The sequence below is a fragment of the Helianthus annuus genome, chromosome 10 (genome assembly GCF_002127325.2).
Source record: "Helianthus annuus cultivar XRQ/B chromosome 10, HanXRQr2.0-SUNRISE, whole genome shotgun sequence".
Lineage (NCBI taxonomy): Eukaryota > Viridiplantae > Streptophyta > Magnoliopsida > Asterales > Asteraceae > Helianthus > Helianthus annuus.
In genome coordinates this window covers 65632484-65658012 of record NC_035442.2, presented here as the reverse complement: position 1 = coordinate 65658012, position 25529 = coordinate 65632484, and the positions used below count along the sequence as shown (strand labels likewise).

The window sequence follows — 25529 nt, the reverse complement described above, 5'->3', positions numbered from 1 at the left end:
TGTTATATATGTTATGTGCATTATCGTATGTTTGATTTTGAGTGGGTAATGGATGGGAAACTTAGAGGGCATAAACCGTTAAAGTGATGCATGTTATGTGATAGATACGTGTAGGAACTTTGTGTTCTATTTGAAAGCCACTAAATGACTAACTGGTAAATCATACTAGGACGTGATTGACCGACCTTTACTGTTAGCTATATTGAGAATCTAACCGAGCAAACCAAGGTGAGTTCACACACTTTCTAAGGCATGGGATTCCCGGTGGTTTGGGAATGGGTTAAAGAATTAAAATGGAATCTACATATCTTACTTAGGTAGGATATGTACGGCCATCCTCCTCGGGTAGGATGCCAGTATTAATCCTGCGTATTCTCTTTAGGAGAACTATGTACGTTCGTCCTCCTGGTGTAGGACAACAACCTTAAACTTACTAGACAAAACTCTATCATAAGTCCCTCATTTTATATCGACTTAATCGCCGAGGCCAATGACGAGCGGGTCATTAGTTAATAGCGCTATTAGGTTTAACAAACCTCACACCGTGCCAGTCGGACGGGCGTGTACTAATGGACTATGGCAAACCATCAGTGATGATAGACACTGATGTAGGGCACAACTTACTTGCGTAGTAGTCGATATCATACGATCTAGTGGTTCACATGGGGAAGCCCCACTAATCATGAACAGGGTATGGGTAATAAAGAATGAACTGGTTAAACTTTCTTTCAACTACGGGGTAACCCCCACGGCAATTTCGCCAACGAAAGACAAACCACGTTTTCGGAAAACAACTTAAAACTAAACAACCAAACGTGAACTCACTCAACTTTGTTGTTGACTCGTTGTTACATGCCTTACAGGTCGTTAAATGTTTGGAGCTTACACGAGGAAGGAGTTGTTGTGGAATACGGACTGTCATGTTCCGTAATAAACACTTAATCCTTATGAACTTATTAAATCTACGTTTTGGATTTTAAACTTATGGACTATGAACTTATATTTTGGTATCACGTATTATGCTTCCGCTGTTTAATTTAAAACTTGGTTAACTGGCTTTTGGTCACCAATTGTATTGTGGTTGGTTTTATTTACTTAAGTACGTTGTTCAATATGATTGGTGGCTCGATCCTGGTCACGTCACGCCTCCAAGCGGTGGTACTCCGCATGGTGGATTTTGGGGGTGTGACACTATCATCCGAAGTTGTAATACATTTCTTGTTTAATCTGAGTTGGTGATCGGTAGTTTCCATCACCCGAGGTTTTTTAGGCCGGAGATCATTCATTGATCAAGGGATTTTTACTCGTATAAATCTCTGTGTCACTTGTTCATTACATTTCAGAGTGATCCTTAATATTTTTCATTGATTCAAGCATCACACCTCACAACAGAAAGTTTGGTTGCATTATCATTGCTTGATTTTTGACCAAAACAGTAAGTGTGGATCCAAATCCCTTGCATAGACATGCTTCTTTTAGCCTCTCAGGAATTGGATTGATCTCCATCCTCTCTCTGTATTGAGCTAATTGTTCCTCCGGATCCGTTGAACCATCATATAGCTTCATAGATGGTATCTGGAATCTTTTGGGTATCTCAGCATCACATAAGGGTGGTGCAAAACGAGATATCCTGTGGCTACTGTCTGCGATCTCAGGAATGGGCTTGACCACTCCTGGAACACTAGATATCATATCCTTAAGCTTTTGTAACTCCTTAGCCATAGCTTGGTTGATACCTGTATCATGCATAAGGCCATGGTTAGTGGTATAAGAATTATTGAAACTGTTACCTCCCGGTGGATTCAAGTTCGGAATCCCAGTTGTGAATCCATGTTGTCGAGATTCTGGTATAATTGAAGGACCAGAAGAGGCAATGGTTTGCATTGGGATGAAGTCTCCTTGATGGACATCTGAACTTCCAAGCTGCAAGCTTCTTAAGGATCCTTGATCCTGAGAAACATTGGATCCTTGAAGTACTGTGAATAGGGGTCTTGGAGGATAATCCATGGATCCGAAAACCTGAGAGGATCCTTGAGGTTGAGAGGAGGACCCTTGAACCTGAGAGGATCCTTGAACCTGAAAGGATCCTTGAACCTGAGAGGATCCTTGAGCCTGAGAAGATCCTTGAACCTGAGAGGATCCTTGAACCTGCTGCGTCCCCATGTATCCTCCTGAGCTGACGAAGGATCCTTGATGCTGAGAGAAGGATCCTGCTAGTTGAAAATAGGATCCTAGAGCCTGAGACGTTGCTGAGGATCCGTAGTGCATTCCTCTTGTTCCACCCAAGTATTGGACATCTGGAGCTGCAGAATGTTGAGAGGTTATGACCGGAGTGTCGAAATTCAAAGATCTTGGCATCAATGGGGAATGATCCTCTACTGATCTCTTCTGTTTCTTGATATCTCCAATTTCCCTGAGAATCTTTTCGTTAGTCTTATCCTGCTGTTGTATGTGATCCTTCATCTGCAAAATCAAAGTAAAGAGGTCACTAGTAGTAGGAGTATAAGATACAGAAGAAGTTGGAGGTTTTGAAAAAATAGGAGTCGGTCTCTTTTCAGCATTCTTCTGGGATCCAGAAGGTGGTGGAGGCAAAGGTGGAACGTCCTGGGATGAATCAATTGCCGGCATTGCACTTGAGGTGGTTTTCCCCTGAGAAGCCATGCGGTTGAAGGTGATGAACCGAAATGAACGAAGCGAGCAAAATTTTCAGAATTGAAGCACCAATTGCCCCACGGTGGGCGCCAAACTGTTTTGGTCAAAAATCAAGCCAAGATAATGCAACCAAATCTTTAGATGTGAGGTGTGATGCTTGAATCAATGAACAATATTAAGGATCACTCAGAAATGTAATGAACAAGTGACACAATGATTTATACGAGGAAAAAGCCCTTGATCAAGAGTTGATCTCCGGCATAAAAAACCTCGGGTGATGGAAACTACCGATCACCAACTCAAATTAAACAGAAAATGTATTACAACTTTGGATGATAGCGAGCTTGTTACAAGGATCACTAAAGTGTAAAGTGCAATAAAGTGTGTAATCGCCGTGTCAACAGTTGATCCTGCTCTTGTATGTGGTCCTTCATCTGCAAAATCAAAGTAAAAAGATCACTAGTAGTAGGATTAGAAGAAAAAGAAGAAGTTGGTGGTTTTGAAAAAATGGGGCTTGGTCTCTTTGCAGCATTCTCAGCATTCTTCTGAGATCCAGAAGCTGGTGGAGGCAAAGGTGGAACGCCCTGTGAAGAACTGATTGCCGGCATTGAACTTGAAGTGCTCTTTGCTGAAGAAGCCATCTGCTTGGTTGTAATGAACCGAAATGATCACAAAGACAAAAATTTCTTAGGAATGAAGCACCAATTGCCCCACGCTGGGCGCCAAACTGTTTTGGTCAAAAATCAGGCAAGGATAATGCAACCAAATCTTTGTTGTGAGGAATGATGCTTGAACAAATGTATGAATAACTTGCAAGTGAAATGAACAATTGACACAAGGATTTATACGAGGAAAAAGCCCTTGATCAAGAGTTGATCTCCAGCATAAAAAACCTCGGGTGATGGAAACTACCGATCACCAACTAAGATTAAACAAAAGATTGTTACAACTCGGGATGATAACAACCTTGTTACAAGGATCACTAGCGTACAAAAGTGCAAAAATGTATGAAATCGCCAAGTAAACTGTTGAGAGCTATTCAGAGCTATTTCGAGAGTGTGTGTTTGCTAAAATAGCCAAGTGTTCTAACTCAAGCTTGTTATCCCCTTTTAAAATTAGAAATAACTAAAACAACTAACTATCCGCTAAATGTGCAAGCTTCCCACGATCTCCATAGCGTGCACAAAGCCATGCACGTGCGGAATATTGAGGGCATATTCCCCAAGAATATCGGCAAGACCAATTCCAAGGCGTATACTCCTGCAAAACAAACTTAAACATAATGAAGGCAACTGTTAGTATAAGGATAACAACAAGGATCCTGAATCCTGATCCTGCAATGTCTTCCGAGGATCCTTAATTCAAACAGAATTGAGGATCCGTGATCCTGGCAGTAGTTGAGGATCCGGGATCCTTAGGATTGGAAAATCCTCCCCTAACAAGGTCGACGGCACAGCTTTCAAGTCATGGATCCAAGGCCTGCCTAATATAATATTATAGCAGGATAGGGAGTCCATGACACAGAAGCGCTGTATTGAGTTGACCCCTTCAACATATACAGACAATTTTATCTCCCCTACGGTATTCCTGGCTTCTCCACTGAAACCGACAAGCACAGTGGATTTCGAAGTAATATCCATCGGGGATACATTCATTCTCTTCAATGTCTCCAGCTGAATTATGTTGACGGAGCTGCCATTATCTACCAGTATCCTGCGTACAAAATGGTTAGCGACATATAATGTAATTACTAGAGCATCATGGTGAGGATCCTGAACAGTATCCCTGTCATCACTATCAAAAGTGATCACTTTGTCAGTTGTGAGGGTTGTCATCCTGGTTGGCTTTTCCCCTCTTTCGTCTTTAGCTTCCTTTGCATGTCTCTTGGCCGCGGAATATGAAGTCCCGCAAATGTCGGATCCTCCTAAAATAAAGTTAATTATTTTGGCATCTGCTGGAGGTGATGCTGCTCGTTCGGGATCCTTCTCAGGATCCTGTCCTTTATTCTTCTTTCTTCCTAGGAGATCCTTTAGATATCCCTTACTCAAGAGATAGCTTATTTCTTTCCTTAGAGCAATGCAATACTCAGTGACATGTCCGAAATCCTCGTGGAAGGCACACCACTTGGATTTATCCTTCCAATCAGCTTTTTGTTGGTTTTTCCGGGGCCATCTTGCTTTGTCTCCTAAACCCTACATAGCATATATCAATTCAGGTATATTAACAGAAAAACAATATTCAGACAACTCAAGATACTCCTCAGGATCCTCGTCTTCAACAGCATTCACTTTCTTGCTGTCATTTCTGTCATATGGCTTAGAGCGATATGGTTTATACGAGGATTCTGATTTCCTGTTGGTCGACTCGTAGGTTGTAGATGAATTCATCCTCTCTTGCATCTTCTTATCATCCTCCAACCGAATATATCTTAGAGCCCTGTTACGAGCTTCATCCAGATTCCTGCAGGGATTCATTACAAGATCCTAGTAAAATTGAGAATCCTTTTGCAACCCCATCTTGAAAGCCTGCACAGCTGTTGCAACGTCAAGATGCGGGATATCCAAGGATTCCCGGCTAAATTTGTTCACATAATCCCTCAAGGATTCCTGAGGTCCTTGAGTTATCCTGTAAAGATCACTGGTTAGTTTCTCAAAACTTCGGCTGCAAGAAAATTGACTATTAAATAAATTAACCAAATGAGCAAATGAAGTAATTGAGTGGGGAGGAACGTTTAAGAGCCATTTTAAGGCTGATCCTGTTAAGGTAGAGCCAAAACCCTTGCACAGGCATGCTTCCTTGAGATCCGGAGGAAAGGGGTTGATCTCCATCCTTTCCCTATACTGGGCAATATGCTCCTCAGGATCCGTGGCTCCATCATAGAGCTTCATGTTGGGGGTCTGAAATCTTTTTGGGATTTCAACATCACAAATAGGATGCGCAAACCGGGATATCCTGTGACTGTCCTGGGATACTTCTGGAATTGGCTGGACCACCCCAGGCACACTGGATATCATGTCCTTTAGCTTCTGAAGCTCCTTAGATAATGCTGATGTCACACCTGCATCCTGCAAAGATCCAACACCATTAGTGGCAAGAGTATTATTATTATTAGATACATTACCGATCTGAGGATTTTGGCCATATCCTGAAGCATATCCTGAGCTTCTCACAGTTGATACTCTTACTGAAGAGGGTATCTCAGGAGTATGATTCTGGGAATGGCTAGGCACAATATTTCCTCGGTTATCCTCAGTATAAACTGCAGAACTGAAGTTCAAAGCCCTGGGTTGCAAGGGAGTGGCAGTATCTTCAGCAGGCCTACTCGAGCCGGACTTCAAGAGTTGTATCTCTCTCATCAGCATTTGATTAGTTTCCTGCTGGTGCCTCATCTGTTCCTGTACACTACCAAACAAATTTAGAATTTCCTCATTAGAAGCCAAAACAGGACCAGATCCCTGTATATTGCGAGCGGGGATAACATCCCGAGCCACATGAATTTCAGTTCCTTGGGAAGAGGCTTGAGATCTCGGAGGAGGTGGTGGAAGCATCGAACCAACTGTTGCAGAGGTTGTAGCAGACACGGTGGAAGAGCTCATGTTTGATCTTGAGGCCATTGAAAATAGTGTAGCAAAAAGTTTTGAAAATAGAAAACCATGTAAAGATTTTAACAAGGTTTTTAATATGAATAGCACCACTTGCCCCACGGTAGGCGCCAAATTGTTTTGGTCAAAAATTAGCGAAGCAATTAAGTGATCAAATTAGTTAAGTGAGGTAGTGTGCTAGAAATGTGTGTTGAAAATATGCTAGTCTAGTTATTGCAAAAAACAGTTTCGGGATACAGCTCAGGATATAGAGTTGTATCTATGATCAAACAATGAGCAAAAAAGTAAAGGGTGACATGAGATGTACGAGGAAAGCCCTTGATCAATCTAGATCGTCGGCACAAAACCTTGGGAGCTGACAATCGCAGTTGCCTTGTTCTTCTATTACTTCAAATATCAGGATACAGTGCAGGATATGATGCGGATCAACTAGGTGTTACAATGTAATTTGAGTACAAGTGTTTGTGTGTAGTGATTGCTTGTAGCTAGAGAGTAAAGTGTGCGAAAGAGAGTATGTGCCTTAGCCTGATCCGATCAATCTATTTATAGTAAAACGAAAATAACTAACTATCCTATTAAACCGGGATGCTTCTAATATTCCTTAGGTGAACGTTGTAGTCCACTTCTTCCGGGTTCAACGTCTACAAGCTAACTGATTTGCCCGAGTCTCGAGGGGAAGAAGTCCTCCTGACCGTTAGAGACTTGCTACAATAATCTGCACGTGAGCTAATTGGTTAGTACCAGGATATCGTATCAGGATGTTACCAATATCCTGATCCGGTATCCTGATTGCAAATAAACAATCAAATCCAAAACATTAGTCAGGATATATATACAGAAAATAATGACCCATAACAAGTACATTTTACATATTAAATTACCATTGGTTATGCACATTTCCATTATACTAAATAAACTTATCTTCTCACAAAAGCTATGAGATTCTGTCACCAACTATTGTTGACCAAACATATACATTTTTCCACATGATGCGGGTGATTCGGTTTGAAGAGAAGAGTAGACACATAGGATGGACTATAGTTAAAAGAGAAATTTGACTTATTTGGATATTAACGATGAACTATTCCTTTTATGTTATTTGTTTAAATTGGATGTTTGTTATTTGGCTTATTTTAATATTGGGCAGTAAATATATTTAGACATTTGATAATTTTGTCATAAGCTTTGGTTTCATTAATCATGTCCCGATTACTTATTTCGTTGTGGATCAGGGTGCGACAATCATGTGCTTTGTGGTGCATGGTTTTGCAAGCACGACCTTAAATGTTTTTTGGTTACCTGAGTGGAGAGTTTGAGGTCACTAATTCTAAAGTTTCTCACACATAAGCAAGTTTTACTGATGATTTCCTCATCAACAACTAAAGCAACTAAACACGTTAGGCAGGCCGACCATTCTTTATGATCTAATGTGTCTCATGTACATAATGGGCATGTATATGCTTAAGATGTCACAATCGAAATCGAGAAGAAAAGATATAAAGAACGATCCCACATTCTGCGTTGGCACATAGGGAGATGTTGGGTTATATTACTTAGTCTCAAATATCACCAACACATTATAACGTCTTAGGTCTAGATGTGAGAAAGACTCTACACTAACACATGCTTTGGTGAGAAGTTTTAGGACGGGTGACCCCTGCAAAGCCTCCACCTAGATAAACAAAAACAAAGTAATAAGCATTTGGTTGTAAAGTCGTGCATTAGTTGTTATAAACGGTAAGATTGTTACAACTGGTATCAGATAAAACTTTGTAACCTTAGTGACTACAAGGATATTGAGTCATTTAATTAGGCGATGGGCGAAAGAAAGATAAAGAATGATATACAAATTAACTACCATGAAACATTTATAAATAATACTTAGTTTTTTAAATAATTAAGTCGTTCTGATGTATGACGTAACGTAGAACCAATGTTTTGAGGGTCAGACCAGCCCGTCAGACTGATTCAACCCAACATAGGCATGGGTGGTTCGGATGAGAGAATCGGAGAACCAGGTGTTGAATCGGAATTTTGTGGAGTCGAACCAGAAATTGATTAAATTCTTCCAGTTTTACCCTATTTATTTTTATAATATTTGCGACGTCATCCAGATTTTAATCCGATCCAATCAGTGGACCGGTAAGAAGACCGGCTCAACGCCCTAACCTGAAAACAATGTGTATAACTAAAAGGAAAACACAACAATTAACCGTATTTGAGTGAGAAAAAGAAATACAATCGAAATACTAGAATCACTTACCTCTATTGTTGATTTTGAAGCAGGTGTAGTGAGTGAGTCGTTAAAACAAAAATAATAAAAAACACCCAAAGTTACCTCTATTATTGCGTAAACCCCCCGGTGTTACAATTAATGACTCATTTTAATTGATCTCAAACTAGGCGTATTATTTAGTCTTAATCAAAATGACCAGCTTCACCACGTGCATTAGCACGTGACTAACAGTACTGCAAATTCCACCAGTTTTTACAACATAAGTACTACAGAAGTGGATAATTAAAACAAGTGGCGAAGCTTCATTAAATTCAAGCACAAGAAACCATAACCAATGCCACTCATTACTCTTGTTAAACAAACGCATTCTGCTCCTAATTTTATGCTACTTTAACGTGGTTTGTCCCTTCATTCAAATTTCCAAACGTTAATATGTCCTTTTACCTATATATACACCCTTTTACTTATATATACAATCACATATATGTATAACGTGTATGTAGGTACACTTTGTTAACCTTTGACATAAACAAAAATGGCTTTGTTGATGTCTCTCTTCTTTCTTTGCATCATCTCATCTAGCTTAACGTCATACTCTCAAGCATCTTCTAGTACTCCATATCTTGATGGTAAGCTTACTAACTATATACCGACTAATGTTTGTCGTCGTCCAACGTCTGTGCTTTATACTTGTTTCGTAAAATTGCATTGATAGTGAAAGACGGACAAATAGATCCCGCTTTATAATAAGATACTGGGTTCTATTTGTTTGATAAGACACGAAGTTCAACATTAGCTAGAAGAAGTTTTTTTAAGTCGTGTTATACCCAAGGGAAATATGTTGTATTATCGTACGTCTCTTTTAAGGTTTCACTTAAAAAGGGTCTATTGACGAAGTTCAACATTAGCTAGAAGAAGTTTTTTTAAGTCGTGTTATACCCAAGGGAAATATGGTGTATTATCGTACGTCTCTTTTAAGGTTTCACTTAAAAAGGGTCTATTGTGCATACCTTGGAAAAATATTGTAGTTTTAATAATGGTAGTGGATAGCAAGGTTAAAAACATTAGTGTGTTACTACACTTGGTGGCGGAGCTTGAACGAAAAATCAGTGAGGGCCGGACTCATAAACATCCAATATTTTACACTAAAAAATTCAGAAATTTTTGGTAAAACTAACATCACAAGTGAAAAATCAGTATGGGCCGAGGCCCCCAGGCCACCAAGAACCTTCGCCACTAACTACACTACTACAAAACTGGGTATCAACTACCATATTTTGCGATCGAGAAAAAACGGTCATAAAATTGGGTTTAGGACTTTAGGACACTCTATGGGTGAGTACCCATACCAAGAATATGTAGTTTCAAGATCTTGGTGAATTAATCTTTTAGGTTTTTTATGATAACTCTTATTAATCATTAATATGTCATGTATTTAGGTCTACTTGCAAATGGAAACTTTGAACTAGGACCAGAAGCATCAAACATCCAGAAAACAGTGATCATAGGAAAGTATTCTTTACCAAAATGGGAAATCTCCGGTTTGGTGGAGTACGTCTCTGGTGGGCCCCAACCGGGTGGGTTCTACTTTGCGATCCCTCGTGGGGCCCATGCAGCAAGGCTTGGGAATGAAGCCTCTATATCACAAGTTGTTGATGTGAAGGTTGGGTCAACCTACTCACTCACATTTTCTGCAACAAGAACTTGTGCTCAAGATGAGGTGCTACGGGTTTCGGCTTCGGGTAAGTCTGGTGACCTTCCCATTCAAACTTTGTATAGCACCGATGGCGGAGATACGTATGCTTTTGCATTCATGGCTACTTATAGGAGAGTGAAGGTCGTTTTTCATAATCCTGGTGTTCAAGAGGATCCGGCTTGTGGACCTCTTTTGGATGCCATTGCAATCAAAGAAATGGTTCCTCTAAGATATACCGAAGGTAATATGTTCGTTTAAGAGGTTGTATGCATTAAAAATAGCCAACCCATTTGGCCTGTTTCGTTTTCAGCTACATATTTTTTACCCGTTTGAGATAAAACACAACACAACACAAAGCCTCAGACCATCCCATTAATAAGTAATTTGATCACCTATGACGTGAAAAAATGCAGGAAATTTGGTGAAAAATGGCGGATTTGAGATCGGGCCTCATGTGTTCAAGAACTTCTCAACAGGAGTCCTCCTCCTTCCCAAAATACACGACATAGTTTCACCGCTCCCCGGGTGGATAATCGAGTCACTGAAACCAGCGAAATACATAGACTCAAAGCACTTTCAAGTACCCGAAGGCCTAGTTGCCATCGAGTTGGTTGGGGGTAGAGAAACTGCAATCGCCCAAATCATTCGCACCATCCCAAACAAACTGTACAGACTATCATTCACCATTGGAGACGCCAAGAACGCGTGTCATGGATCGATGATGGTGGAGGCTTTCGCGGCAAAGGAAACCTTGAAAGTTAAATATGAGTCTACCGGGAAAGGCGGGTTTAAAACAGCAAGCTTTGAGTTTGAAGCCATTTCAAACAGAACAAGACTTACATTCTACAGTGCCTTTTACCATACAAAGGTTAATGACTATGGTCACTTTTGTGGTCCTGTCTTGGATGATGTTAAGGTTTTTCCTGTTCGTCATTAAACACTTGGAAATTTTAAAAGACATTTTCTTTGAAGCTAGATTGCAACCAACAATGATGTAACCTGAAAAAAGATTTGAGCTTTTTATTGGTCAAAGTTGTTTTGAATAAACTGTATGTTGTTTCTTAATCGCGTTACATTATATTATATGATACATTGTCTGAGAATCTTCAATCACTTTTTCATGAATCAGAACTTAAGACCAACCGTATAAGACTAGTGGGTATGGAGAGCCTCATCCTCAAGAGGATGGACCTAGGGAGGTGGGGGATGAACCCCTTTATATATATATATGTATGTCTAGATGTGTGTGTGAGGAGAGAGAAATGGAGGCCCGGCGAGATCGGCTGTGGGCGGACGATCTTCACGGGAGAGGCACGGCGACGGGGCTGGGGGTGGGCTGTTTGGGGCGGCGGCGGGAGGACGGGCATGGGACGGCCCCCATACCCTCCGGTCTAAAAGTGTGAACTAGGCCATTTGATCTTTTTTCTATGTATATTTATTTTTTAGTTTTGACATATTTTACATTTACGGGAAATGGTTCTCTTCAAAGTTCAAACTACAAATATTGCAAGAACATATCTAAATCGTAACAAATGAATTCTGTCTCATTAATTAATTTCATCCCATCTCTCTATTACTCATAACAAGTTTTATACTGTGTAGACCAAACAATAAACAATCATAGTGAACCTACACGACTACACACATGTATAAGCTTATAACATCTGTAACATGGAATCTCTATCTATTACTCGTAACAAGTTTTCTACATCAAACAATTATAGCAAACCTACACATATCTATAAGCTTGTAACATTAGCAACAATATACAAATACAAATAATTTTACAGATAACAATACTACATTTCAATATATAATAATAATAAATTCTAAACAAATTATTCTTGAAACAAGCCATGCTCTAAGACCTCTTAAGTTAAACTCAAACTTAAACTCATATTGTTTACATCCCTACTTGAATCTCTACCATGAAGAAGGGTCTTAGTCCCAACTAGTAGACAAAGCCATGACACATACATACATACATACATTGAGAGCATACACGACTAAAATTAAACTTCAAGACCAGTATTAAGGCAAGGGAAATATTATCTTTAGAGGTGGCAATCTTGACCCAAAGGCTTTCAAGTGGGTTAGTTTGGATTGCTATTAAACTTATATGGGTTAGTTTGGGTAAGATACTTTAACTAAACGGGTCACAACGGGTCAATTGAAATTCCATCATGTTATTTTCGGGTCAAAGTGGGTCGACAACTTTAAAGAAATGGGTCGATGCGGGTTAGCACCTTAAAGAAACGGGTCAGATTTCAGATCAAAATGGGTTTCGGGCCGGCACAAGTATCCGCACAAGACGGGTTACGGCACGAAATAGGTTTTGGATCAGTACGGTTTCAGTTCGAATTGAGTTTCGGACCGAGACGGGTTTTGGCACGAATTGAGTTTCGGACCGAGACGGGTTTTGGCACGCGGCGGGTTTTGGATCGGAACGGGTCGGTTCGGATCGGGTTCAGGCCGACACAGGTTTCCGCACGGGACGGGTTTCGGATCGCAACGGGTTTTAGGCTGACACGAGTTTCCGCACGGGACGGGTTCGGGTCGCAACGGGTTTTAGGCCGACACGGGTTTCCGCACAGGACAGGTTTCGGATCACAACGGGTTTTAGGCCGACACAAGTTTCCGCACAGGACGGGTTTCAACCCGAATCAAAATCAGATATCAAAACAAATTATCAACAAACTTTTGAAAACTACTCGATCGAGAACACATCGTATAGAAAACGTACAGGAAATATTGCTGAAAGTACGAAAAGCTCAAGCATGGAAGATCCAGTTAGGTTGCTGACAAATCTGATAAGCACTAGGTACAATCAAAAGTTATAACATCATCTACCATCAATCAATTAAGTAAACAAAACCACTGAATTTGATAGTTTTTTTCCGAAGACATGATAAAAATGAGAAGATCCTTACTGTATAATATATATAAGAAAGCAATTTTTAACCAGCCTGACCCGCCCCGAAACCCATTCTGACCCGGACCCGTTTCAACCCGAACCCGTTTCGACCCGAACCAAAACAACCCTTTTTTTGTAATTGACCCGTTTTGACCGATGACCCGACCCGACCCAAACCGACCCATTTGCCAGGTCTATATTTTATCCTCAATATCAATTTTTTGGAATCCTCTAATGTGATACAAACTAAAATTTGTTGAAAATTCAGCAACCACAGAATTTTTATTTAAAATTGGTAATTAAGCAAATGAAATAGTTATCAGACCAAGTTGCTCCCCTGATCAAGTTTTAATGTGAAAAGAGAATACTCTTTGAATATAAAAATAACATGAAATCCATCGGAAGATTGTAGTTTAGGATTCAGCACGAGATTTGACTATGAAATTTTGACGACTGATGGGGTTCATCACCACCGGTGGGCCGGCAGTACGCGGCCATGCCTGGAACTTCTTGTCGGTCTCTTCCCACCAATCCTTGTTTGAGACCGTAGAAGGAGTGGTGCCTATTCAAACACAAAAAAAAAAAAAAAAAGCTTTTTTATTTAAAAAAAAACGTTCACATTTCACATCTAGATCTAGATATATGTATTCTTACCTCCAAAGATCTTTTTGTCAGCGATAATGTAGTCACAGGTGAATGCAACCACAAATGCTGCAGCAACAGAACCAACAATCTTGCCGGCTGTCATTTCTTCAAGCTGAAATATTAACACGAACAGACAGTAAGTTTGATAGAATACAACTCATTTTCTTTGGAAAAATCAAATAAACCAAATAAGTTTGATAGAATATAAACTAAAAACAGTCATTTCAAGCTCAGAAGTAAAGGGTTTAAACATTCGAAAAAAGAAGTCTTTTTGTGCAGATACGGGTAGTACTCTACTACTCTACTTATAACCAGGGTAGAAGGCTTTTGCAGATGCACTTAGAAAAACTGAAAACAGAAAATCCTATTGTTTGTTGCTTTTAATTTGAATGCATATATATATATATATATACCCAACGTCCATACATACATCCTGTATCTTTGTAGCATAGGTGTTCAAAAATAGTTTTCATGAATCAAGTTGTAGCATACAAGACTCTTCGAATCTGTAAAACTAAGGCATCCTTCTCTAAAGATGATAGCTTATAGCTATGCTTTCCAAACTGACTGTGATATATTGATTGTTTACATGGTTACCAAATTGCATTGATCATATCATAGTTACCTAATTCGCGGTTCGCTCCGGTACGGGTACATGGTTCGGGTACGCGATTCGCTTGAGGTGACGTACACAAATTAAAACAGAAACTACCAAATTCCAAAATTCAAATTACCAAACATAATTTGAACTATTGAAAATAGAGGGGGTTAAATGTTTAAATACACAAACTACTTTTATATTTTTTATGTAAAAAACTACAAGTTTTAGGGTTTAAATGTAAATTAGTAAAAATAGAGGGGTTAAATGTTGAAATAACTAAACTTATTTAAACCCTAAAAAGCCCTAAAACACCTACACAGCCACTGTCTTCTTCTTCATTGTTCTGTCTTCTTCTTCCCTTTCTTCCTGGTTTCCGGCTGAAAACAACACCGGCTGTCGGAATTCGTCATATGGAACGTTGAACCTTATCATTCTGGAACACCGAACCTTATCATTCTGAAACGCCGTACCTGAGCAACTCGGATCGCCGGACCTAATCAATTTGGATCGCCGTACCAGGAAGTTCCGGATCTGTAGCGAATTGCGATTGGGTACACCACGATCCAATACGTGGATCGTGGGTACCCTAGCGATTTAGGTATCTATGGATCATCTTATATAATTAAGAATAGCCGAGTTTTAAATTTTAACATAAACGACTTAATCCTATTACAAAAATGCAAGATGAAGTATACATAAGTCATAAGTGTCATAAACCATTTTCTATATTAAAAAAAACATTTTGTTATTGTTATTGTTTTTGTTATTTAACAACCAAAAGCTTATTAAAAATACAAACAAATAGCAAAACTAGAATAGCTGAATATGTCAAGAACAATACAAAGAAACACATGACATGCTTTTTGAGGTGCACCCGACACTACCAACACTTAAAGAGACATTTAATCAACATCAATTATCAATATCACCTGCCCAGATTTAAAAAAAATGTCAACACGATCTCATTTCCAAACTGAAAATTGCTAGACCTAAGTATGCCAGTCAGATTCTTTCGGGCCCGTTTTTGGCCCCTCTATAAAATGTTTACATGTCTAATTATCAAAGTACTACAATAAACTCTTCATGTTACTTCTAATCTTTAGCCCAACATAACACCATCCTTGAAGCAGACCAATAAAGTTTCCAAGAATGTTCAAATATCACTCATACTTCAAATAAAATAACAAACCAACAAACATCACACCTTGCTAACAAAAGAACCAATTGAACAAACCACAAAGTCAATTCCACTTTAATATGTTCATGAACATAAATATATAACCTAATCTTTAAAAATACATCTAAATAATGAATGTTTCTCACAAAACCTCAAATGCCAAAACCTACATCTGAATTTGCAGTTTCCAATATTAACATCAACATCTTTATAATTATCCCTATCGCAAAAATAAAAAAAAATAAAAAAAACCCAGCTAACCAAATTGAATCCATATACATAACCACAAGTTTCACATCAAAAATCAAATTCTGAATCGTTTAAACAGATACAAGTACCACGTAATCAAAAAACGAGTCGCATCAAATCTGGATTTTCAGTTTTAAATATGAAACCCTAACCGTAAGCGAATCAGATATAACAAATCATTAACATTTGATGAACATAATTGATCGAAAATACAAATTTAGGGAGAAATGAATAGAAAAAAGTTTATGATTAAGTAATTATACCTGTTTGAGATCTCAAAGAAGAAGTAAAATTTGAAGCCCTAATTTGCAACCGGAACGAACAGCAAAGATGAAGTAGATTCTAGCGATCGGAGGGGTTGGAAATGTAATTTATAGAGTTGAATTTTTCAGTTTTGCAATAAGGGCCTCACTTTATGTTAGTTTTTACAACTACCCCTTTATTTATTAAAAACTTGTGTAAACACGCCAGAACCATCTTAAAAAGATCCCTCCTCCCAAAAGTATCGCCCATTTCTTAGGTCTTACTATATTAACATCTATAATACAAATGGGTTTTAACATATAAAATAGTCTTAAAATGAGAAGTGAAGAAAGCTTTTTTTCCTCCTTTAAAACATCTATAATACAAAGATTATATACAAATGAATTTTAACATGTAAAATAGTCTTAACATGAGATGTTAAGAAGTGTAGAAAACTTTTTTAGAATTTATTTTTTCATCTACTTATGTTGAATTACAAAATATAAAAATATCAAAATTCATGACTTTACTCTAGTAGATTAGTTATGTAATTACTCTAGAGTGATTATGTAATTACTCTATAACATGTATTTCAGTAAACTAACTAAACATTTGTATGTTAAGACTCATTTGTAATGAAACTGATGAAACAGTGGTTAACCAAGAAAGGTTAATTCACTGGTCTCGTCAAGTAGGGTTAATCCCTTCTTTCCGAGGATCGGTGGCTTGACCGTCAGCTGGGCTGTCTCCTGCACAAGGAAAACACACCGTGACTCGTAACAAGGAGGAAGGGGTCGAGGGTGCTCCTTGTTACCACTCTCCGGCGTGAGAATCAGTAGTTCGCTTGAGAAGCAAAGTGTGTGATAGTAGTAGTTGTGAGGGAGTTAAGAAGCGATACCTCAAACCTGGTTTGGGATGGGTATTTATAGCCGAGGAGTGAAGGAGGGTGGTTGAGTGGACAGACTGACGACGCGCCGCCCTTATGCAGGTGTGTCAGGCTTGTCGGCTGTGGAGGTGAAGCCATGTCCTACTGCGGTGTCAGTCTGTCGCTTACGTATGGGCTGACAGGCGACTGTCATAGGTGCCACTTGCTCTGTGATGTCAGTCCCACTTGCCTCGTGGGCAGGATGCGGTGCCGCGCCGCATCGCTGCCTGCGGTAACTACTGTTGTTTCCACGTTCTCACTCTGGCTAAGATTGCGGGATGCGGTGCCAGGCCGCATCGCCACTTGTGGTGACTGTTGTTGTCCAGATCCCTTATATTGATGAAAACGTTCACAGGATGCGGTGCGAGGCCGCATCGCTATGCGTACACCCGTTTTCATACACAAGGTAAGGAGATATTCATAGGATGTGGTGCCAGGCCGCATCACTTATGCCTATCTTTATTTTCCCATCACTTGACAGATTGGATTCGACAGCTGTGTTCGCGCGTGCCCGCACGGACACAGATAAGTTCTTGCTGGTGGGGGTTTTTGATAAGGGTAATGGTCACTCGCGGTCCTGCTGACGCGAGATCTGGGACCATACCCCTTCAAGTCCCCCCAGTCTAGTGTTGCTCCCTTATGTAAGTTGCATGTGGGAGGAGTACTGGACTATGGTGTCTAGAAGGTAGTTCGTAGTTTGGAGAAGATTTTAGGCCATGTAGATGGCTCCTGCTTCTAGAAAATCAAGCTGGGGATCCGGTAGAGTCGTGTGACGTCTCTTCCGTACCGGTGAGCAATTTTCGTCTGATGCGAAATTCTCAGCCTAGGGTTTTAATCTGGTAGTATGGTTTCTGATGTCATCAGGGTTGGGTGCCACCTGTTGGTGTGTCGAACCAACCTCTGAGATCGTGACTGAGATGTCCGCGAGGTTCGAACCAACCTTTGAGACGGTGACGGTGTTGGTGCAGTCATCTGTCGTCTTCGTCTTGTGTCGAGTCTCGGGTTCGTTGCGGTTTGGAAGTCATCATCTTTGATGATGACATCACAATAGTGACATCATCATTGCATCATCACATATAAGACAAAAGTTTGAATGGTCCAATTAGAATAAGTCATGACCGTTTGAATGTATTTAGTTTGCTGTTGACCGTTTGAAAGGTCCAATGAGTGGCCGTTTGAATTAGATGTCCGTTTGAGGGGTTTCAAACGGTCAGGGTCATCTACTATAAGTAGGCTTCAAACTGTCATCATTGGTAACGGTCTTATTTCCGACGGCGAAACTCCGTCGAAGTGTCTCCGTGACTGTATTTGCTTTATAATCAATACAAGAGACATTTATTAGTGAATCCAAGTTAAACGAAGACCAAATCAATGTATTCCGCCTCTGATTCGGTCTGAACGCTCTTCTGATCGACTCGTTAGGTCGTTTCACGATCCTACATGTGGTATCAGAGCTCAGGAGGAAGAGTTCTTACTGTTTAGCTCGTTTTCGCTAGCAAATTCTGATTTTCTACACCTTCTTTCAAAATTTTGATACTTTTCACGGTTAAAAACGGCTGATTTTCACATATAATATACATAACAGTGTTTTAATCAATCCTTGAAAATATCAGATCAAAACTCGGCGTAAAACTGGTAAAAATGGCTTGAAAATGGGTGACCGTTTGAACGAAACTGATCTGTTCGTTTGAAAACGTGAAGTTGTCGTTTGAAAATTGACCTTTCCGTATGAAAATTGGCCCTTTCCGTTTAAAATTGGCCATCCCGTTTGAACTGTCGTTTAAAAAAGGTATACCGTTTGAAAATCTCGCCTGAAACAGTCACACCGCTTGGATACGATATATCACGTGAAAAATGTATTATTGTGTGAAATATTATAGAAGGTTGTCGGTTTGCATGTGAATTTATTTGGAACAGATCAGTGTGCATGTGATTCAAGATGCACGGTCCAATCCTTGAGTGTTGATAATTCAATTGTCAGCCACTTTTGATCAAAGGTGTCAGTATATTAATGTTGTCAACATTTGCATGGAATAGGTCCATAACATTGGTTCAATAGGTTTGTGTTGAGCAATTATATAGTTGTCGGCCACCATTCAGTTGTGCATGTGAGTTTTGTTGGCAAGTTAATAATTGAATTGATAACACAAATTCTTGGTCCAATCATAGTATCTTGTGATTCAAAATTGTCAGACATAGTGTTAGCCCACTACATTGTATCGGCCCAATGAAAGAGTTTTGTAAAAGTTTGATACTAATACATCTTGGTCAATGTGTTTAATCGTCAGAGTTGTCGGAAAGATTTATTTCAGCCCACGTGATTCTTGCGGTCCAATTACATCAATTGAACTTTAATTGTTGAAGTATTATAGTGCGGCCCAATCATAATCATCTTGATATTAGTAGTTGCCGACCCATCAGTTGTTTTGTAGTTGGCCCATGTGATCTCATGAGATAAAGGTTTCTGACCCATGTGACTTTAGTATTCGGTCCAATCAAAAAGTTTTGAAAGGATAAAATTGTCGGCAATTAATTTGTTGGGAATTCAGTTTGTCGGAAAAGTTCAAAAGATCCGATCAGAAGTAGATAAATACAAACTTTGGAGGTCCAATGCATGCAGATTATTAACGGCCCAATCACAAAATTCAAGTTTATTGAAAAATTAGATAAAGTGTCGGCTATTTGTTTTGGATTTGTCTAGTTGCATGTGATCAGAATTTGCATGTGCTCTCATTGGTTCAAGAGTTAAAATCATCGGCCCAAGTTTCATTAACATCGGCCCAATTAAGTGTTGTGTGATTAAAGTTCTCGGCCTAATCACTGTTTAGAGCAGTCTACTTCATACTCAGATTTCGGAAAAGTTTGAAAAGGGGATCTAGTTTGAACTTGGTATTTCGTTTGAACATGTTGTTTTTGAAAGATGGACAAGATGTTTGATGAAAAGGAGAATGAGTTGATTGAAAGGTTAAATAGATTTGGTTGGTATCATACAAGTATGTATGAAAAAGATGATAAGAAGATTTGGACTCTAAGACTTGAAAGGTTTGCTTGTCAACAGGATGAGACCGTGAAAGAGATGGGAAAGAGATTTGATTACTTGATGGACAAATTAAAATCATTTGGAATAAAATTGACAGATACTGAAAAGGTATCGAAGTTGGCAGACGCTTTACCTGCCGAATGGGATGAGGTTTTAGAGAAATTAAAACAAAAGCCTAAATTTTTGAAATTACATCCATCTGATTTCATCAGTAAACTTCAAAAGAGTCATGATGAAAATTCTGATAAGAAGAAGCTATTGATGAATAAAATTATAGGAAATCTAAATGAAATGAATTTGGGAAATCTAGATAAAATCAATTTGGATGTAATTTCTGAAATTGATAGAATAATATGTATGTGTTTTGCTGTAAAACAGAACATGAAATATGACTTTAAAAGGGGATGTTATATTGATGAAAATTCAAATCCTCTTGATTTTGTTAAAATTGTTTGTGCAGGAACATACAAGACGGAGAAAAAGGCAAAGAATGAAGAATTTGTGAAGAATGAATCTTCAAGTTCTGCATCAGTGTGTTTCAAATGTGTAACACCCCAAAAACGAAAAACGCGATAATTGACAATAAAATATCATAAAATTTAAGTGAATGGTAATATGATGCTTAACATGATGGTTTTTAGGTTTATGTTTATAAATACATCAAAACTAAAAGGGGGTAACATGTAAATGTACAAGTAGTAAGGGTTAATTAAGTGGGAAAAACCCAAAAACAACCCCTGTACGTGCGTTGGGGTCGAGCTAGGGCAGGAGGAAACAAGGGTCTTCCTTGTTCTTGCAAAAACTCATCAATTGGCAAGGAGAAACCAAGATTTGTCTATTGCATGTTCTAAAAATCCAGCCATCTAAGCATATCTAGTAGATTGGCGTGAAGGAAGAAGGCTCAAGTGCTAAGAAAACGGAAGGTTCACAAGATCGAGGTATGATCCGTTACATACGAAAGTTTACTTCTTTTTATTGATCGTTTGCAATTATAATGAATAACCCTTGTTATAAGAATCATTCTATGTTTAATTATTGAAGTGTTAATAATGAATGGTAATCCCTTGTGGATTCGTTTAAGCTAAAAACGGACTATGCTAAGTTATGCAAAACGACCGGTTCTTGCAACTAGGTCAATTAAGGATATGAAACCATCCGACTAGAATGGGTGGTCACGCAAGCAAATAACCGTATGCATAAGGTTCAATCCATTGAACGGATAGAACGAAAGATTCTTAAGCTAAAAGTAATTAACCCGATGTTATCGGGTCGAATGCGAGATATTTGAATCTCAACATGAGTTTGTATGCCATACTCACTAAAGTGGGTAATCGAATGCATATGAGAAATGGAAGCATATAGATGATTATAATTACCATATTGGTTTTATGGACTAAATAAGTGTCTTTACTAACTTTTTAAAGTTTGATGTTTAATGTAGGTAAATCCTCGACTTAGACGTTTGGACGGCTTGGAACGTGCACACTTGGATTACGCCCGCCTCACGCTTCCGTTATTAAGTCTTTTAAAATGGGTTAAGTTTTGGTCATATGTAACTAGGTTTATGTAGTATGTTAATAACTTCGTTGTTGGGTAAAAACTTGGTAGTCGAAGTCATGTCGTGTTCTATGTAGTCTTTTGTTTTTAGAAGTTTCGTCATAACTATTAAACTTGGAAGTTTGGTTTGTAAAACAGGTTGTTGTGGTTTGAAACGAATAGGTCATGACGAAATTTTCAAAAATTTTCTTAACTTATGTTATACGTCGAAATTAGTGAAAATGGGGCGTAACAAAATGTGACAACTTTAAGACTGATAATGACAAACTCGTAAAAGATGCGGAAAGTTTGGCATTGGAGATCAAGAAGTTGAAAGACGAGAAGCAGACCGATGATAAGCAGATTCTTATGTTAAAAGAAAATTGTGAGAAGTTGAAAACTGAAAATGACAAACTGTTGAATGGTTTGAACAGTTTGAAATCTGAAAACAAAAGTGTGAAAGAAAAGGCAAAAATTTTTGAAGAGAAGATTAAAAATTTTGAAATTGAAAAATTCAAGAATTGAAAAAGAATTTCAAAAACAAATGAAAATTCTTGAAGATGGGAGAGATGTGTTTAGCAAAAACAACATTGAAAAACAAAAAATGATAAATTCCCATCTTCAGAAAATTATAAAACTGGAAAAAGAAGGTGAATGTGCTCAAAAGAAAATCAAAGAGTTTGAAAAAGAGTTTGAAAGCAAAAAGAAATCTTCAGAAGATGAGGATTTCTGGATTAAGCTGGAAAACAAGAATCTGAAAGCAAATGAAACGAAATTTCAAGAACAGATAAAAGTTTTGAAAAATGAAAAGTCTGTTCTTGAAAACATGAAAAATGAGAATGGAAAGGCAATCAAGTCTCATCTTGAAAGAATATCTCAGCTTGAACATGAAGCTGAGAATTCAAGAAACAAGATTGATGAACTTGAGAAGAAATTGAAAGGTTTTGTGACTGCATCAGACAGTTTGAATTTTCCCTGTCCAAAACCAATCAATTCAGTTCCAATAAGTGACAATGTCACAAACTTTGACAATGTCAAAGTTGAAGATTGTGATGAGAAATCTGATGATGAAAATGGAAAAATTGAAAAACAAAAATTGTTTTTGAAATTAAAAGAAAATTTTCAGAAAACTGTTTTACAATCGACTAAAAAGGGAGAATGCTCTAAGCAAGAACCTTTGAAGAAGAAAGTAGAACAAAAACAAAAGAGTAAAAATTTGAAAAATATTCAAAAAGAGAATAACAGCTCATCAGATCGATCATACAATCAAAATCAAAAATTACAAAAATTGAAAAATGAAAACTCAAAAACTGTTGGTAATAAGTGGTGCAGGTCGGACCACAGTGCTCAAAAGTCAAATCCAGCAATCAAGAGAAGGAAGGAGTATCACTAAGCCAAACAGTGCTTTAATCTGAGCATTTGGGCTGAAAATGGTGATTGGTATGATAATAGAATGTGTTACCGATGCGGTTATCAAGGACACATTGTTGTTAACTGCCAGGATTGGAGTTATGAGATGAGAAGATGCTATAACTGTCAAATTAAAGGTCACATTGCCAAAGATTGCCCAAGGAGATCAAATGAAAGATTGAGGGTTAATTCTCAGAAATTGGCAAAAATTCCAGTCAATGTCAAGCCCCATGAACAGAAGGTTCTAAAACCTAAAGTTCAAGAACAGACAATTCAAGAAAAGAAAGTTAAACTTTCACAGGGGCAGAAAGACAGACTGAGGAAGAAGAGGAAGAAAGCGAGAGAGTATCTCGAAAAGATCTTGTCCTCGGGTTCATCTGTTGGTAAAAATAAGAGTTCTGATGAATCAACTTCTTCGATTGCAAAGTCAAGCAAGACGAATTCATCAGATACAAATCTGAGGACGAAAGACGAAAAGAAGAAAAAGAAAGTTGTCGGCGATGAATCTGGCTCATCAAAGTCAGACAAGCCACTTTCAGACAATGAATCTGACAGATCAAAGTCAGACAAGCCATGTGCAGGCAATGATTCTGGTTCGTCAAAGCCAGAGGAGCCATTGGTTGAGGTAAAAAAGGAGAATTCAGGTTTAACAATGGATGATGCAAACTTTCCACCATTGTTGAACAAGAATTCGAAATCACCCAAGGACCGTCAGGCTTGGGTGAATCTGTTTAAATAAAAAAAACCTGACTTGCCGGAGATCCCAAGTTGGTAATCGTGGATCATGAATCGGCATCATTCTTTATCATGTTGGTATAATGTGTTTGAGAAGTTTTGCAGGACTTGCCGGAACTCCCAGGTTTTTAAGCGAGGAGTAGGAATCGACACCTTGAGAATTCAACCAACAGATGGTAATTGGTTGAAAAACAGGTTTGAGTTGTATATTTGTGATTGTTATAAGTGGTTCAGAATTTGAACCAGGTTGATCTTACAAGTGGTTAAATCAAGGTCATTAACTTGAACTTGAGTTAACTATCATTCATAGAATGGGCAAACAATGTGATGATTTAATCCCAAATTTTACAAGTGGTAAAATCAACAAAACTTATTTTCCGGAAAAACCATTCTAATTAAAACAAACTTAAGTGTTTTGAAATCATTATGGGAAAATAGTTTGTTGTGAGGGGGAGTTCTGATTGTTTAAGCCAAACGGATGGAGAATTGAAGCGATTCGATATCAGTTGTCATGTTCTGTATAGTTTGTTTTCAATTTTCATTAGATGTATTTGAATTTTAGGGGGAGTAAGAATTTTTAGAAAATCCAAAAACATCAGAAAATTTGAAAAAGACAAAAACATGATAAAACTTAAAAATGAGTTTTGGTGCGAATAGGGGAAATGATAGTACATCAGCTAGACTGGCACAGTACGCTAAAGATTTGTAATGTATAAATGCAATTAAGCAGTCTCGCTAAAGATGTGCCGATAGGTTTTTACAGAATTAGTAGATCAGTTTGGGATATAAACATAAATTTCACTTGCGTCTACGTGGGGAACACCTCCAGGATATATAGGTAACCCCTGAAATCCTGTTTGAAGGGTCCCATATTCTGAGATACTAGGTCTTTATGCTCAGTGATATCTGGGGTATTATCCCGGGACTTCTGCTGTATGGAAGTACTGACCTAGTCCCCAGATAATGCTTTCCGCAAAAAGCTTGAAACATAGCTTCACCCTCAGCATGCTGATGAAACAATAAAACTGATAGTCGCTGCTGTTGAAATTAAAAGATCCTCTAAAGGGGACACACCAAAAGTCGAAGCCGTCATCTCTCTGCGTATACGGAAGTATCGACCTGAGCTCTCACGGCCCTTGCATCTACCCCTTAACAGATATCAGCTGTGGTATACTCACATGTAAGACTGAATATTGGGGTCTGGATACGGGAGTATATATTGAGGTGGGACACATGTAGATGTTTAAGTTCTAAAACACTAATTCAGTATCCCGAACAGGTTGAAAGTTTTGTGAGAATTTAAGTGGATCAGTATATCGGCAATCAATGCGAACTGTTTAAAAGCTTAAAATGAAATAACAGCTTAACGGTGCTAGTGTTTAGTCAATAGCTGATATGATCCTCTTGCACGAACTCACAAAAATATGTTTGTACATATTTCATTTCTGCATTTAATTTTTGCATTTATGTTTCATATTTTGAAAATCCAAAAAGGTTTTCGACAACTGATGTTGGAGAGCTAATTTTCAAAATCTCAAAGGCTAAACATGATGAACAGATGGTTTGGTTAAGTGTTTTGAAATGTTGAATCAGAGTTTGAAATGTTTCAAATTTTGATAAATTTTAAATGTGAAAAATTCTCAAATGTTTAGTTGATTCATTAAGTTGAATCACATCTTTGTTGGTTTGTAATAGAGTGTTTGAGATGTGTAGGTTTCTGATTCTGCTGCTACGGAAAGTCAGGAGATACATCAGAACCTGAGATGAGCTTAAACTGAAAAGCTAGGATTTGATCTCAAGGTGATAGCAAATTCCAGATATCGATCCCATCATGATGAAAGGGGGAGTCTGACGAGGCTAGAGCCAAA

The 25529-nt window shown here is 38.4% G+C and overlaps 2 protein-coding genes and 1 long non-coding RNA gene across 3 annotated transcripts; 2 read left to right on the top strand and 1 right to left on the bottom strand.

The window, feature by feature from the left end:
- The first annotated feature begins 8979 nt into the window (after positions 1–8979).
- On the top strand, positions 8980–11251 carry LOC110884594. The gene is made up of 3 exons (XM_022132310.2): positions 8980–9119; positions 9930–10427; positions 10600–11251. Exons 1-3 carry the CDS (start codon positions 9026–9028, stop codon positions 11121–11123), a joined length of 1116 nt encoding a protein of 371 aa, XP_021988002.1. The 5' UTR covers positions 8980–9025; the 3' UTR covers positions 11124–11251.
- A 2101-nt stretch (positions 11252–13352) lies between these two features.
- LOC110884595 lies at positions 13353–16158 on the bottom strand. The gene is made up of 3 exons (XM_022132311.2): positions 16036–16158; positions 13755–13857; positions 13353–13662 (listed from the first exon to the last, which is right to left on the bottom strand). The coding sequence occupies exons 2-3, from the start codon at positions 13846–13848 to the stop codon at positions 13514–13516; spliced, it is 243 nt and encodes an 80-aa protein (XP_021988003.1). The 5' UTR covers positions 13849–13857; positions 16036–16158; the 3' UTR covers positions 13353–13513.
- Positions 16159–20719: 4561 nt separating this feature from the next.
- Positions 20720–21730, top strand: LOC110881352. Its single transcript, XR_002559701.2, has 2 exons — positions 20720–20918; positions 21422–21730. It is a non-coding gene; the product is annotated as an uncharacterized LOC110881352 (long non-coding RNA).
- Positions 21731–25529: the final 3799 nt, after the last annotated feature.